At 42.7% G+C, this 17,438-nt stretch overlaps 2 protein-coding genes across 6 annotated transcripts in view; both read right to left on the bottom strand.

The window, feature by feature from the left end:
• Positions 1-809: 809 nt before the first annotated feature.
• Positions 810-4,440, bottom strand: zfp36l2 (zinc finger protein 36, C3H type-like 2). Its single transcript, XM_003452320.5, is given in 4 exon segments — positions 810-2,891; positions 2,894-3,215; positions 3,218-3,874; positions 4,079-4,440. Coding segments are annotated over 4 exon segments (1,293 nt in total). The 5' UTR covers positions 4,169-4,440; the 3' UTR covers positions 810-2,667.
• A 2,373-nt stretch (positions 4,441-6,813) lies between these two features.
• Positions 6,814-17,438, bottom strand: part of thada (THADA armadillo repeat containing) — a 109,592-nt gene continuing 98,967 nt past the window's right edge. For 4 of the 5 annotated variants that reach the window (XM_019366921.2, XM_019366919.2, XM_019366920.2 and 1 more), the window contains exons 38-39: positions 9,949-10,122; positions 6,814-7,459 (exon numbers count right to left, since the gene is read on the bottom strand). In XM_019366921.2, coding sequence (XP_019222466.2) covers positions 7,136-7,459; positions 9,949-10,122 — 498 coding nt within the window. In that variant the 3' untranslated portion in view covers positions 6,814-7,135. The remainder of the gene's footprint in view (positions 7,460-9,948; positions 10,123-17,438) is intronic. The other variant, XR_003213513.1, reaches the window with a different exon arrangement.

Here is a 17,438-nt window from a genome sequence, read left to right as displayed (position 1 = left end):
ATTTAACTTGTGACTCTGGACTAGACTCCCAGAGCTAAATATCAGGTCCAGTACTTTTATTTTTGATGTCGTAAAGGAGACCTATTCTGTAATCGCTGTAAATCAGCTCAGTTTTTACAGTGCTGGTCAAACCTTTTTGTATGTGAAGGGCAGCCAATCAGGATAAAGCTGGCTTAAAGAACTGGGGGAAACAGCTCGTTGGCAGATAGTCAGTGATATTAGAGCCTCGGCCCAAACCCAGTATGAAGCACAAAGCTAGTCCCAGATTAAAAACAAGGAGCTGGAAGTGAGCAGGATATTGTGCTTTAACTTTGTGTGGCACTTCTTCTGCAGTCTGAGGGTTGAGAGCGCCAGTCTATATCACGTATATATCGACATAATAAAGATTGAAATCTTATCCTCCCACGGCCCAGTGCCTCTTAAGTTTTTCATTTTGAAAATTCATTACACAACACCATCTCCAGTTTGTTCTGTACCCCTTTTCCATGTTTGTAGTGAACTTTCACAACTGTTGCAGAGAGCATATACACATCCAGAGGAAGGAGGGGGGGGGACCCAGCAGCACTTGGGTAAAACTAGCTGGTCAGTGCTTTGACCGTGTGTGACATCATCATACAGCTACAAGAAGTCAGAGTCTGAAACTTTTTGAAAAATTGTTTTTTTTTTGTTGTTTTTTTATTGGGAGAACTACAAAAAAAATGTACAGTACAAAGTTAACAGTCTCACACTCAATTTGTAGTGAACTGACCCCCCCCCCCCCAAAAAAGAACACAACTCTCGGTTGTCTTTTGTCCGTCTTTTTTTCTCCATTTTTTTTTTTCTGTGTGTTACATTCAAAAAGCTTTACTTCTGATAAAGTAGTCAAAAGTACATAGTGCGCATCCCCCTGTACCTACTATGTACAAACCAAATGTGTCCATCCAACTTCCCTCTCCAGCAAACTCAACACTAGATTTCAATATTAAAAAAACAAAAGAGGAATGGGGACTTTGAGAAAGTTTACAGTTGTGTTTTTTTTTTCTTCTTTTTTTTCCTGTCAGAGTGTCTGGAGTGGTAACAACCTCTAGAAAAAACAAAAATCCAACACTACATTCAGTTCAATCTGGATTTATAAAAAGATGCAATGTAGGAAAAATACTTTATTTGGTTAATTTTAAGGCATGTCAAGATTATGAACCCCATAGGCACTACACAATAATACTGGGGCACAAGGGATTGCTACATTCTTTAGCACGTGGCTGGAATCACAGTGTGACCTCGTGCAAACAGAAAATGAAAAAGGAAAAAAAATAAAAAATACTTTTTGGTTAATTTATTGACTCGGGTTCTTTGTCACTGAAGTCTGATCTAGATCAACGAAAAGAGGAACGAAGGTTTGGACGGTCTATGACAAACCATTGTTTATACATTCTACAGACACATCTAAATAAGGATCCTCAAAAAAGAAAAAAGAAAGCCTTCTACAGCTCTGACACACAACCTCAGGAGCAAACAGCAATCACGCAAACTTTTTTTTAATAAACGTAAACAAGGAAACAAAATTAATGAAATAAATATCACATACGTTCTCTTAAATTAAGATTTTTTTTTACTCATTTACAATAAAAATAACCAAGTGAAGTTACAAAAAAAAGGAGAAAAAAAAACAATATATATATTACTGTGAAAAGAACATACACTCCACTTTATGCAGATTAATAATGGCGATCATAATTTAAACATAAAAGAATATAGATCTATTGCTTCATCATACTTGATAAATACAGTATGGACACAAATTACCAATGTAGCCTATACTTTTTTTTCACAAGATAATAAATAAGTTAAATAGTCCATAGCCAGTTATGCACCGCTATGTAAATCACTCAAAAAAAAGAAGAGAAAAAAAAGAAACAGCTAAAAAAATATATATTCAACCATCAGCAGTGATTTCCCCAAACAAGCCCAACTCAAGAGTGCTTTTTAACCAAGCAACAAACTACACTAACCAAACGAACCACTGGGTGGCGCTGGGTGAGAGACAGATCTGGAATGGAAGTTGAAGCTTTCAGAGAGGAAAGAAGAAGAGGATGAAAAAAAATAATGTTACTTTAAGTCAAGGCATTTTCTTGGCAGGATGGGAGGAAATCTGAAACCGCTTACAGTCTCTTCTTCTTGTCAAGTCATGTTACACACACACACACACACGCACGCACACGCGCACACACACCTAATCCCAGGAAAAGTGTGGCTTGCCTGATAGAGCAACAATAAGGGAGAAGGGGGCTGCCATGAGCCCTTGGGCAAGGCACTGATGGAATGCCTTCTGTTTGCTATCTAAGTTTTAATACAGCTATATTACATATAAAGAAAAAAAAATACTAGACTAATGCCAGGTCAAGGACACTTTAAACTGAAGCTTTATTGATCTCTGCGGGTGAGACTCTCCTCTTGCCCCCCTCCAGCGAGGTCGGAGCAGGGTCAGCACCCTTAGAGCTGGTAGAGATTTTAAAAGTCTTGCACGAAGGCACTTCAGCAGGGGTGGATGCTGCTGAAATGAGGGAAGTGGGGTGGGATCCTGGGATCCTCTGCTTTGAAGGACAGTCTCTCACTCACTGACAACCCACCTCCCCTGACTCGTCCATCATAATCCATATGAAAAAAAATAAAGAAAAAAGGAAAGTGTGATTAGTCATCTGAAATCGACAGCCTGCTGAAGATTGGCAAACGTCTTCCAGCGTCCAGACTCGGGGACTCGGAGCCGCTGAGGCTCCCCGAAGAGCTGAGGGACCCGCTCGCATAGCTCTCCCGGTCAGAGAGCGAGTCTGGCGGGCTGGGAGGAGGATCGAACACCGGCGACTCGTTGAGGCGGCGCAGCGCCTGCAAGTGGCTCATGTTGTAGGTCGGGGGGAAGGCGGGCACACGCTGCTCTGCACGTTCCCGTAGTAGGCACCGGCGGAGTGGTTGTTGGCGTAGCTGCTGCTGGTGTGCACAGTCAGCGGGGCCAGTAAGGCTTTTAGGTCCTGTCCGGGGAAAGAGAAGGCACTGTTGATGCACGGCATGGAGTTCGGGGACAGAACATCGTCGTTGTAGTAGCTGTGGGCGGAGGTGCAGGAGGAGGCTGAAGTGGGAGGCGGAGGGGTCCGGGACGTCGGGCTGTCGAGCAAGGGAGACTCCAGTCCGTGGTGGGTGGAGAAGCCGGAGAAGCTGAGACTGTGGTGAAGCTTTGGTCTGTCCTCTGGGTGTAGCCGAGCTGCTGCTGCGGCGGCAGGACCTCTCTCTGGCCGTAGCCGCAGAGCTCGCGAGCCGACCTGGGCTCCACCGTCTGCACGTTAGCGTTGGCGGGCGGAGCGGGCCGGCGCTCGTCGGCGTTGTGGATAAAGTGACAGCGGGGACCGTACGGGCAGAAGCCGATGGTGTGGAAGGTGCGGCACGGCTCAGTTTTGTATTTAGGGTGGCGGGACAAGCTCCTCAGCTCGTGGTAGCCGTGAGCGAACTGACATTTTTCGCCGTACTTGCAGGAGCCGTTCTCCTCGAAGGGCCGACACAGCTCGGTCTTGTAGCGGGTGGAGTTGATCTGTGAGCCGGGCTTCTGCTGCAGCACGCCGCGCTCTCCGTTCTCGCTGTAAGCGCGGTCGCGGAACTTGTTCTCCTTGTTAATGAGGGCCGTGGCGCTGCTGTTGCTGCTCGGCGTGTTCTCCTTGAGGCTGCCATAGGTGCCTATGGAGAACTTGTTGCCGTTGTTCATCGCCTCCACGTTGCTGGTCGAGTTTCTGCGGTAAAATCCCGGCGTGAAGGCGCCGCCGGAGCCGGGAGCGCCAACCGGAGCTCCCACCGCCTTCTTGTCCAGCATGCTGTTGATGTGGAGGGCGTTCATGTTCATGCTTTTATCTTGCTGCTGGGAAGAAATGACACCAAGTTAGCGTCTCGGACAGTTAACTGCGTTACTGTTTTGAGCACATGGCGTAAAGACTGCGCCTGCAGTATTTACAACTTGTTGCAGTCGAACACATGCAAACTGTGCACAAGTTAGTACGGCACAAAACTCATTCAGAACAAGAAAACACTCTTAAAGCGTCAAACTTTTTTTTTTTTTTACCTTATAAAGCATGTCCATGTCGTAGAAAGCTGACAAGACGGTCGCTGACATCTCTTTTCCCCAAACTTGCTGCCGCACTGCCTCTTTCATGGAGGACCGAGCAGGATCCTTGAATGCGACGAGCGGTAGTTTGTGCCACGACTGGTTTTTGGTTGTGGAAAAAAATAAAACTTTAGAAAAGTTGCTTAAAAAGCTTATGTGCAGGTTTAAGTCCGTGGAAGAAACAGGAGGGAGGAAAAGAGGGGGGTTAAGTTTGTGTTGTTGAGTTGTAGGTGGTTTTATTTCCTCCCCTTGAGAAGCGCTGAGCCAGAGTGCTTTGCTGGGAGCTCTAAGCCTTCGTATAAATGTTGCGTGGCCGGGGAGGGGCGAGCTCAAGTCGGTGCAAACTTTTTTCGAGGAGCCGCCTCCTCCCCGAGGAAAAAAAAACTTCCATTCACCGGTTGGCCGTCTATTCTTTAACACCACGCCTTGAAAATGAAATACAACCCCAGCCCAACCCTCCCACAACCACCACCCTCTCACCCCCCGAAACTTTTTTTAATTTTTTTTTAAATCACACAATTTTGTGGAAGTTGGTTTTGCTTTTTGGGCTCGTTGAGAAAGAATGTGGTACTCTACTATGAATGCGTGCCAGCCTGCAGCGCATTAGCGAAGCTTGGTGTCGTAAATAGAGGGAGGTTTTAAGGTTCCTCAAGTCCTGGGATTTGAACCAACAGTCTTTTCTTGTGCACTTAGAAGCTGACACATGTATTTGTAATGGAAGGAAATTCAGCCTCTCCCTGCTTCTCTGCGTGTGGATGGGGTGAGACCACAAGTATGAGCGCAGAAAAGACCAGTCAGAGTGCAGCACAACTTTTAGACTCCACTGGTTGCATAATCCACAGTATCCACTCTATACACACACACACACACACAGGTTCTAAATGCCAGCATGACCCACTTTAATCTTGTCACGACTAAACTTTTTGGCTTTCACCTTTGAAGCCGTCACTCCAGAAGCACAACGTGCAGAGTCATTACTGCAGTAAATAGATTTGTTTTGGTTCAGTCTTTTTAAAGCACTCCTCTAAGTTCCTCTAAAACTTGTTTTTCACCCTCCTCCAACCTCAAGAAAGCCCAGACTGTGCAGGAATGTGGTTTTTGTGTGGAGCGACAGAGCAACACTGCCCCCTAGAGAGCAGCAGGGGGATCGGCGAAGGGGGAGGAGGACTGAGGCGCCACCTGCTGACCAGAGCTGGATAAGATTTCAGAGGTCCACCCAGGACAGTTAAACTGGAGCACTATCATACTTTTAACTGATTCTGTTTTAAAATAAAAGCACAGCATTTCGTATTTCTGCACAAAGAGGTGAAAGTAAAGCTCCTGAGACACAAAAACATCATTTTTAACATGCTTTTGTCATTTTAACAAAACCTCCCTGCCTAACAATAAAAAGTCCCTCAGTTGTAAAGTCAAAGAGTGCAGTGCGGTTGCAATAAGCCCCCCATCCTTCCAAGGATGGCAAAATGTTCACATGAAAATGTCAAACTCCTTAAGTCTGCTCTCTGGAGTTATGACAAGTTTTAAAAAAACCACAGTGGAAAGATTGCAGAGTTGGCAGCAGAGCACGGGAGCTCTATATCAGGCCTCTGAAAGGCAGATATTTCAGGCAGGAGGGTATTTAAAAAAAAGAAGAAAAAAAGCAACACATATCACCAGAAATGACTGGTTTCTGCAACACTGGTTTTCCATATATTATTATAATTGGAAGAGTGATTCTAAAAGTTTTCCTTCTGTGACATGATTCAGTGTACTGTTAAGGGCTGAATGGTTTGGTTAGAGATGGAAGAAGGGCAAAAAAAAAAAAAAGGAAAATAGCAACAAGCGAAAAACAAGTGACATAAGAGCTTGGAATCTACTACTACCAACCCTAAAATTAGGCTGAGGGCTGCCCCAGGACTATTTGCAAAGTTGTGATAAATAGTTTAATGTGAAGGACAGACACAGCGAGGCTCCTGAGAAATCCCTCGAACACATCCTCGTCCCGCAGAAAACGCTCTCCCTTCGCACAGCTCTGTTTTTATTGGGGGATGTTGAGGCGCTCCAAAACATTACGTCAGTTTTACTGTAACTGGGAACATGGCTACCAGGGAGAGAGAAGGGTCCAGCTGTATGAGGGGGCAGCATGGATCCACACACACACACACACACACACACACACACACACACACACACACACACACAGGGAGGACAGTAGCGCATTGTGCCTGCCTCCTAATTACATAACCGGGAAAACTAGAGGGAAGAATAAAAACGCAGTCCAATGGGAAGAGTCCTGCAGTAAATTAAATATCACAGGAAAATAACACCTCGTATAAACACACAGGAGTCAAAAGTGTACGCTGAAATACAACTCTGGTGACGTGTCAGCGCCGACACAATCGCTGCACTCAAGCCCGAAAAGCTTCAAGGCGCCCGAGTTGTTTTGTTCCGAATTAAAATTCCCTGGTGGACATGGAGAGCGCGGGATGCACTGCGAGCTCAATGCTGACACTGTTGGAAGTCTGTCGTGTGACACATTCCCACTGATAAGAGAACAGTGCGTCGAGTGTTGTTTTCGCACAAGCCCGGCTTGAATTATTGTTATAGCTTCACAATTGCCAGAAATCTGCACACATGTTCACACAGTGTTGTTATTATCATCTGCAGCCTCTTTAAAAACATCTTAGCATTCAGAAACACAAACAAACAAAAAAAACGGGACATTATGTTTTATTTTTTCCATTTTAGCAGTTGGGAACATTGGATTTAAAAAGTACACTAATAACAGAACAGTAATCATGCACTTATGACGCTTCTGGCAATCAATGAGAGCAACATTTGTAAGACATGAAGTAAAAAACGAAAAACATCAGAGTTCCTTCATTCCCTCGACTTGATCATTAAAAGACTTCACCACAAAACCAGCCTGTGGTCTCCTGTGTCGGCCCATTAAAATCCATTTATGTGATAATTGAAATATTTGGAAGTCTTTTCCCATTGAAAATAAACAACTGGTGCAACTAAAACCGATCTCTTCTAGCTTCTCTGTCTCAGCCTGTCCAGCACCTCTAGAGCCAGAGCGGCCCTCTGCTGACGCAGCGTCAGCCGGGCGTGCTCGATGGTGCAGCAGAACTGAGGCAGAGCTGGGAGGGAGTCCAGGGCCTGCTGGGAGCTGAGGGCCTTGCTTTGGGCCAGTGTGTGGATTTGGTTAAACTGGTCCAGTCCAGCAGATCCTGGTTCCCGAGTGTCCTTCAAGGTCAGGATGAGGGAGCCAAGGTGTCTGTGAAGCAGCTTCACCCACTGGATGGGCTCAGCCCACAGGTTTAGATCCCCTTTCTCGAACAGGAAGTCGTCATCGTCCTGGTCAAAAGCAAAATGGAAGTCACTTTACTGGGGAATTTAAAGACTTTGCTTCCCCCCCCACCCACACCTAGAGCTGCTTGTGTACTACCGATCCAGTTTCCACCAAATCATCAAGGAAGTATCTCAATCTTTAGCTGCTAAATGTTCCATCACATTCACAAAATTCACAAACATTACAACATCTACACTCACATATATGTATTTGTTTTCACTAAAAACAGTTCTGTGTTGCAAGTAAGCCTACATCCACACAAATCTAGGCTTTTAAGAGCCCTAAAACAGAGACTTTTGTAAATGTTGTTGTACTTTAAAAGCTAGATTTTTGCTGACTTGTCATAATAACTCACGATATGCTTTCTGCTGCCAGGAGTGACTAATTCTGAAGCTTTACTTTGAGAAAACAATCCCAGGCCTAAAACACTTGATAATAAATCTCCGTGGTTTAGTCACTATCATAAACTGTATATAGAAGATGGACACAGCTTCCAGGCCTGAAAAATGAAGTGCCCATCTGGAAGTGCTTCAGGCTCCTTAGGTTTCCAAAATAAGTCAGATTATACTGAATTTCATTGTAAAACAAACCTAATACTCGCCTGGTCTATGACCTCTCTTAAACATTTTCCTTATGACTCTGTGGCCTCAAATGCTAGTTTTGCAAACTATTCTTCCAGTAAGTTTCAAGAATCCTGTTCTTGTTGCCATCAATCAGTAAACATCAGAATCAGAATCCTTTATTGATCCCTAGGGGAAATTATGTTGGTTACAGTGCTCCAGTACAAACAGCAACAAAAACAGACAATACAAGAAGTAAGAAATAGCACAATATATACATATATATAAGTTACATACCAATATCTGAATAAAGTCATTGGGGCGGAGGCTATCGCTCGTGTTGCTAGGCCACATCATTGACGGTTCTTATGCTGTCATGTGACCAGTAATTTCAAGGTCAGAGCCGAAAACGTCCAAAAGATTTTGGGAGCTATAGTATTATATCCCATAATAGTTGGTAAGTCATAAATGTAACTGGACAGGATTTTTAAGACTGATACTGACACCGATATTTGGTGATTTAAAAAGTGCTGTCAGCGTTAATCTTTCGTGGGGCAGCACGGCGCTAACGCGTTAGCTTGTTAGTGCCGTGCTGCCCACGCACGGGCAATCCGCGCTAACTCGCTAACGGAGATTTAATGTGGTTATGGTGTTAATGCCATTTTAACGAGATTAATGCTGACAGCACTAGTTTCTTTAAGTCTCATGAAACAAACAGATTCCTCTAACATTTGTTTTGTGTAGCCATTTAAGTGTCTATTTAAGTGACTGTTGTTGTGATTTGGCGATGCTGCTTGGCCACCTGGTTGTTGTGTTTGTGGGGTTCCAAACACGTGTTGCCAACAGGTAAACTACAGACCGCCCCCCTGCTCGACAAACTATGCAACGTCAAAACTCCATAATTAGCATTTCTAATTCCATTTAATGGCCATTATGAATGCAGATGCCAAAAGATTAGCAAGTAGCTAACTGATCGCTAATACGTCAATTGGGCTCTTTTAAGGTCAATCCAGGGCTCGTTGTGGTCCCAGTTGGAGCCAAATAAACGATATGATACAAATAAAGGTTACGTTTTATGGTGGGCCTTTATTCAAGCTGACAAGTTGCTGCTATATGGTATCTACCTTGGTTTCTCACTCACATTCCACCCCCAGATTCTCATATCTGGTTTCAAAACATTGAGATGGCCACAGTTAAAACACTCAGTTTGAGACTTTGGGAGAAGAGTTCATGAACTAACCTGTAGTGGCTAAGTTCATCATTTATATACAGACTATGGTTGGTGGCCCAGTCCATCTTTAATATACAGTCTATGGTTAGTATGAGTAACAGTGTTCACATTAAACAGATTTATATGACTCAATACCAAAAACTGGCAGCTTTAAGAACACAATACTTTGGGTTGTGTTTAAGTAATCAACCAAAGCTCAAAAATACACAAGCAACTAAACAGATGGCTAAACCAAACGTGGGTACAGAGCAGAAACCTCGGTTACTTAAAGAACTGAACCATATTGACTTCTTGTGAGAGCAGAACATGACAGCAACAAGCAAATTGTCCCTGATATTTCACACTTCACAGACACCACATTAACATCAATCTAACTGTGACTTTGTGTCAGTGTGTTAATATAGAACTCAATATATCCCTACACAGCAGTGTCAGCAATTTCTTTCACTCTAACACTTCACAAACAAGCCTTGTGTAGCCATAGAGAGTGCAACCTTGAGACGCATCCGTTTACTTATGAAAATCATTGCTAGCATATGTAGTCTACTGTCTAGCAAACACTTCACACTGTTCCTTCGGACTGGTCGTGATGTTCTTTTACCACAGTGTTACAGTTCAAGTTGTCAATATGCATCTGCACTCAGGTCACAATGACAAATAAATGAAAATCATATAAAATAAGAGTTGTGTGAACGACACTCACCAGACTAGAAGCTTCATTTACAGCTGCATCCTGACTGTGCTCATCCTCCCCAGCAGCCACTCTGTCAGAGCAAGGATGCCGGCTTGTACCTGACCCACACCTCGAACAGCCGACACAGGAGCCCGATGCCCGAATCCAGGGCCGCAGGAGGACACGTGAACACACCTGCCATGTCTGAGGACAGAAGAGAACAAACATTTTAAATATAAAACACAGTGTTTTACATATAAAACACATTTTATGCAATCAAGCTCAAAAGGAGGCACGAGGTTACAGTTGGAACCAGGGGGGGATTTTACGAACTCAAATGGTGAGCAAGATGTGTGTGGTGCCAACAAGAAACTTTAAAACTAATTATTTACTACAAATGACATTGAAACATTCAAATGCAAATAATCTCTAAGCTAATAAACACTTTGATAATGTAGAACTTGGATGTAAAAATCACCTGTAAGGCTATAATACACACCTTTGTGCAAAAGTCTATATTTTGTTATCAAACTAGGAAATAGATACAGAAACATTGAAGCATGTGCAAACATACATATATTATAGTTACAATGACCTTCAAAGTCGATATCTGGTATGAACACCTTTATTTTCCAACATAGCCTGAACTCTCTTGTACGACCGTGGTTTAATAAATTTGTTTCACTTTTTAGACTAAATGTGTCAACGTATTAGAAAACTAACACTCTTTTTGCCAATCAGCTAATTTAAATTTAGGGCACATGGTTAATTATGCTAATTATGTTAATTATTGAGGAGCTGGCGCATGTCTTTTAATTACACATATAATTTTCAAATCTAAACAGGTTATATTACCAATCATGTTAGATTATGTTCATGTGCCCATGAGCTAAATTAGCTACACACTGTCTATGCACAGTTATTAAACATAAATTAGTGCTAAATATTTTATTACAAATTTACAAAATGTTGAACTAACCAGCTGGTACAAGTTGCTGTACTACCACATTTCAATCTGAATTCTTATAACATGTGACAATCACTAATCATAAATATATAAAAGTATTTATTGATGCATAATGTTCCAACTATACATTTAAAGCTAATTCTTCTGTGTTACCAGTGACTCTCACGTTAACTGGCTGAAAAATGAGACGTGTTCTGCGGACGTGTTGAGTACCTCAACTGAAATCTTAGTCAAGTTGGTGCGTTTTAGCAGATGTATTAAAACTCCTGACAGGGAAAAGAGAAACCTGGTGTTCCCTATCAGGATAAGGGTTAAGAAAATCATGGTGGACACACCTAGATTACTACAAGGAAAGCATGAGCCACGTACGGATTATAGTATGTTTCTACGACACAGCAGCCCACAGACTGAGCCCATTGAGTGTCATGAAAGGAAAAACCATTACATGTAGTGAGTGGTGTGTCACTAAATCCAAAATAATTGAAACTTGAGCTGAAATAAATCATTCTAAAAAAAAAAAAAAGACTATTTGTAAAATTCAGGCGTTCTACGAGGAAAAATGTGCGCACGCATCTCAGCGTTATTCCAAATATGGTGCACGAGAATGACGCCAGGTAGGTTTTGGGCTTTATGACCACTTCATGAAAACATGTTTCCCACCTTGACCGGATTTCCCCCAGTGACCTCCTTGCGGGTTTGTAGCTGCTGGTGTTTGTGAAGTTGCAATGTTTCAATGACACTGTGTTCCAGACTGAGTGTGTGTGTGTGTGTGTGTGTCCTCTCTGGGTTTGGACGTACTTCTGGGAAACAAAACTATAATTCATACAACCAACCACCATCAGGGTGTGTATGAGTAGATTCAAAAATATACACCAATCTGCGCACGCGCTCACACTTGAATTGCAGCACTGCTCCTAACACTCTTGCATGTTAAATTAAAGGACCGTCTCCGTGTGTAAGATGTGCAAATGCAATGTTCATGTCTTGTTTTAGCAAAAAATGTATTTCTGGCTATTTGCAAGTCCTCAACAAATGGGCCATAACGCACACGTACCCAAAGGCCGGCCTGTGATGAGGCCATTCCTCCGCAGTGCTGTAAGACTTTAGAGGAAGTGGAAGTGCAAGGACACACACAAGCCAAAACATTATCACCAAGGGAAGAGAAGAGGAAAGGAGGGAGGGAGGAGGTATATGGACCCCTATGAGCACACATACAGTTTAAAACACGCATGCAGGGTTGGGAACCCAGATTGTTTTTCATCTTCTGAGAGGAGGCGTAAAATCGCAGCAGAGCCCGGAGTCTGAGCGTGGAGGGAAACCCACTCTGTGAACATTAGAGCCTGCTGATTGTAGTGTATTAGAGGAGATTTAAGAGTTTAAGAGCATGAGTGACAAATTCCTTTCTTTACCAAGAAGCCGCCTCTCTCTGGGACAGCCCTGCGTCTGAAGTCAAGTCCCTTACAGCCCTCCCCCCTCCGCCGGCATTAAGGGGACATAATAGGAAATTTTAGCTGCCGTTCAATTTATCTGCTTCTCTATGGCGGTTTCACACGTCGCTTAACCCGATTTCCCTCTCAAGCTTTTTTGGCGCAAAAATGCCCCTCTTTCTCAAGGGGATTGTCTTTCATTGCCATTACTGCCCAGTGTGTTGGACGCAAGCATTTTAATCAGGTGGTGTCTGGTGTTGAAAGACTGCAAGGCAATTGGCAAATGACAATATCACTGGGTGGAAGAATGGGCTTGGGTAGGATGGGCTGAGAGTGTGAGAGCGAGAGAGGGAGGGAGGGAGTGCCCTGCAGTTGGCATCCACTGGCACACACTCCATCCTCTGGCACTCCTGTAGTACATCTGAGCTGGGCAGGGCAGCAGAGTGAGGGAAAAACTTAACTTTGGGCCACTTGTGGAAACAGTGTAACAGTCGCACCATTCCGAGCTTTTTAAACATTTGACTTTTTTAGTTTTTTTGGACCTTCACTGAGATCTTTCGTTGCTTTGTTACAGACTGTGGTAACCATGGTTTTAGAAACTACTTCAAACGTAAATCTGATAGAAACAAAAACTCTTCACCAGGCATCTGATCTCTTCTTCTCTGGTGGGAAAGCGTACACAGCGGCACGAAAGAGATCCGATGTTGATCTCATGAATTCATTGCTGCTACCTTTCTTCAGTGGAAGCAAAATGTGCACTTGCAAAACAGACGACCTTTGCTTGCTCTCAAAAGTTTGATATGCTTGAAGACTCTTGATAAACTGGAAGCATCCATCTTCCTCGACAAGGCAATCAAAACCATTACTTTATCCATGTCCATCACAGCACTTTATACTCATTTTTTAAAACTTTTAGTTAAAGTACTACACCAGAGGGCCCATTCTGCCCCCTCTGGTGTCCAACTCCAACCCGACCCTCTGGAAGGCTTTGGAAAACATGGAGTGCATACATTATGAACTTTTAACTATGTTTTCATACATTTTACAGCTTTTTCCATTGATAATGACAACCCTCATGAACCCTCTTCTATATAGAATTTTCTTTCTCTCTCTATATAAAAAAATTATCATTACATTACAGTCTTGGCAATGAACTACCAGAACTCTTTTCTGTAATTTTACACATTCGTCATGTATCACGCTCTTCCTTTTCCCATATTAAGACACCTCAGGGATGCATGTTTAGCTAAATGTCTTTACAGTGACAGACTGGAGTCTCACTGGTCCATGATGTAAAAATACTTGTACTACTCTATTACATTTAGCATGCCACATACTATGGCCTTGAACTGCTGGTGTTGTTTTACAAATTTCTTCCTTTACAATGATTTTACATTTATTTAGAACTCAGTGGCAACATTGGGGCTGACTTCAAAATGGCCACACGTCTACCTGTTAATATGGTCAGCTTTATAGCAGAAGTGAAGGGTTCTATAGCTAAATTTCCTCTTAATGTCAGCTACAAAGAGATAAACGAGGTATGTATTTAGACTCACCACCTAAACTTATGTTAAGGCTTAAAGTTTTCATCCATGGAAGCACTTTAAACGACTGACCTTTGCTAAACTGAGTCGCCAAATTTCAACTAAACTTGAACGTGTTTGTGGTGCATTTGACTAAATGTACTAACAGACCTTTCAAGAAATCTGTGCTCTAGTTTTGGTGACTAAAATTCTATATTTAGCACTAATTAGCGGGCATCTGTGCATTGCATCCATACAGTTTATGGAGGCCCATTGCTAACAGAGCTTAGTAGCAGCAGACAATACTGTGGATGTTCAGCCTCCTTTAAATGTGGTCATGTCTGGCTGAACAAAACATAATGACAGCTATGGTCATAAAGCTAAAGTGGAGGCTTAACAAACTGTTTATGTGCATCTTTTATATACAGTCTATGGGTGTGAAAGACTGGCAGACTGGAACTCATGTTTGGAGTAATTCTTACTTTTCCCCCTCATTTTATACCCACTCTCTCTACGTTGACCCTCCAAAGAAGGTAAACAACGCTAAAAAATGTTTTTGCAGAAAAAGCGAGCTCTCTAAAAACAGTTTGACACAAAACTCAAGTAATCTGATCTTGCATTGTACCAATTCATTTCCTTCCTTGTTTCAGTCTTGCTTATCGTAATAACCGTAGGGTTATAGTATGCTAATCTCTTTCTTCACATTACGTTCTGTTTTCATAGACTCGAACTAAACACAGGATGGCAACGTCCCCACAGAGAATTATCAGAGAAAAATCTGTTGAAAATTCAGAAAATGGATACATTTCCAAATGACTTGCTTTTGCAAGACTCAGTTTGGTCAAAAGCAGACATCTATTGATTATTATGAAGTAATTAAGAGCAGTATGGTCCTGTTTGTCCTGCTGCAGCCACACAGTTCTATCACTACAGAGCTGAATGAAGAGGGAGTGATAAGACCTGTGTGTTTCAGTAAGAGCACAGGTCTGCACATTACAAACTGAGCCTCTGCAGCAGGTGAAGGGGTGTCAGGTCTCCCATTGTGGGGACGGTGAGGGGCAGATGAGAGGAATGGGGGTGATCAGTGGGCTGTCAGGGCAGTGAAATGGGAGAAATCCTGGACACTTCCTGTCACATTCGCTTTGGTGCGAGTTCATTCCTTCACTCAGCTGCCCACATCTGACAAATTTGTCTTAGACGCCCACTCACTTGTACCTGGCAATGTTCAGAGGATTTTTTCCTTTAGTTGATCTATCAACGTTCACCAGAGCCTCATTAGAAATAGTCTCAGTGAACGGTGGCTGTCAGGAAGCCATTATTAAGCAAGGGAAAGGGAGAAAAAGTTGAGTTTCGCCAAATTACACAAGAATTGGACTGAAAATCTTATGGAGAGACGAACCAAATCAGAAATATTTGGTTCAAATCGTCATTATTGTATACAGAGGAGGTCAGCAGTGAGTGTCTTCGGCCATCTGTAAAGCACGGTGGAGGTTCTGCCATGGCTTGGGGTTGCATTTCAGGCTACGTCTACACTAATCTGCATAAATTTGAAAACGGTGTTTTCGTCTAAAAACGCCCCGCGTCCACACTATCTTTTTTAATTGTTTCCGAAAAGTTGCGCATCCACACTGAAACGACTGAAAACGCTTAAGACGATTCCTGTCTCATTTCTGCCTGCCGTTTATTTACTTTCCGACTCTTTGAAACGTTGCTGCAAAATGTTCAGGAAAAGCACTGAGTTTTTTTAATGGACTGACAATGAGGTGGAGTTGTTGCTGCGAGTAACACAAAAGTACAAAGTTGCAAAATCGAGCGAGAATATAGACTACAATGCCGTCCTGCATCTTAGTTGAATTGGTCACATGACTGCATCATATGACTAAAATGCGCCATTGTTTTTGAAAGGCTCCGGGTTTGTAGCCAACACTGCAACGAGAAAACTGCGTTTTCAAATGTGTCCACTTTGGAGAACGTTTTCAAAAGCTCAGTTTTCCTTGACCAAAACTGCCGTCTCAGTGTGGACGGAAGGCCAAAACGGAGAGAAAAAGATGCATTTTCAAACAAAAACATATTAGTGTGGACACGGCCTCAGACAGTGGTGTTCAGGATCTCCTCAAAGTTGAAAAGTACCATCAGATTTTGATGCACCACACAGTACCATCCATCTGGAAAACATCTTACCAATGCCCAATCACAGTGCCATCACAGTGCCACTATCAGTCATGGCCTTCAGGTTATTGAAGCTGTGTTGGATCATCTTGGTAGAATACAATGAAACAAAGAAGAAGAGCTTTGAATATCCTTCAAAAGAAGAGCTTTTGAATGGTCCAGAGAACTATTCCTGAAGACTACTTAAATCAATGACGAGAAAGCTGCCTAAGAGAGTTCAGGCTGTGCTGAACAATAAAGATGCTCCTGCCACATATTTACTTTCAATCTTGTGAGAGCACAAACTCTGTTTTTCCTGTATATCCATGTATGCTTGCACATGCAGAGTGGTGTTGCTAAACTTTTGCAGAATATTGTAGACTTCAGCAAGAAGAGTTCTTGCTGAAGATCTCTGTGTGAAACACACATACACCCCATCTCCTTGAGAAGAAAAAGAAGTCTTTCTTGTTCACAGCGTGCGCTACAGATGCTGCAGGAAGCCAAGGTGTGAGATAGTGAGAGGTGCGAAATAAAAACAGTTTACAGCCCTGGCTTCCTCTGGTGTCAAGATCAAGAGAAACAACAACAACGACGATGGCGACAAGAGGAAACCAGATAATAAACGTACGAAACCTAGTACGAAACCTCAGCGAGCATTAACACACAAATTACGGTGTGAGAGTATTCCAGCAGCCTCATCATCGCAGTCTTGTGTTTATTCAGTCAAACACAAGTAAAAAACTGCCTCACCAAGGGGCCAAACAGGCTCCTATCGGTCAATTATGGAAACCTCACCCCACCTATATGTGTTTGTGAACTCTAAGCTTTCTTGTCATTAAAAGCGTGCAGTATAACATCATCTGCACAGATCTGTCTTTAAATAGCTTATGTTTGTTTTAACAGGCAAAAAGTAAATGGGTGGATTTCTGTACATGAGATAACACACAGATTACCGGCAAACGTCACAATTAGTCATTCTAGAGGTGATTTTATATTCTGATCTGTGACTCACCTCCCCAGTGGAAACTAAATTCAGGCTTTAGTTCTACAATAAACAAAAAACTCAAAATGTGCATTAGCTTTAAAGCTGATGGAGAAGTGCACTCCCCCCTAACAATTAAAAATGGCATTTTTATTTATTCTCCATGGTCCTGAAAAGCAAATATAAAGAGAATCAGGCTCTGAGTAAACACAGCCACAGATACTCCCATAGGGGTTGGAGTAAACATTCAACTGACCCACTACTCCTCTCAGATCTAGGTCTGATTACAGAGGTTTCACAATAAACGAAGATGCGTAATGAGGCTGATTTACTTCAATATGGTTAGATTGCGAAACACCTACGTTGACACGGTGAATTGCAGTTTTTATCTTTCTTTTCTTTTCTTTTTTTTGCCTGTCCCGTTTGGCTCTTTTGCCATCAGAATTATTGTCTAAAGGTGAAGAAAGATGCCC

The sequence above is a fragment of the Oreochromis niloticus genome, linkage group LG13 (genome assembly GCF_001858045.2).
Source record: "Oreochromis niloticus isolate F11D_XX linkage group LG13, O_niloticus_UMD_NMBU, whole genome shotgun sequence".
NCBI classification, from domain to species: domain Eukaryota; kingdom Metazoa; phylum Chordata; class Actinopteri; order Cichliformes; family Cichlidae; genus Oreochromis; species Oreochromis niloticus.
The sequence above is the reverse complement of the archived record's forward strand: the minus strand, read 5'-3'. Positions and strand labels throughout refer to the sequence as shown.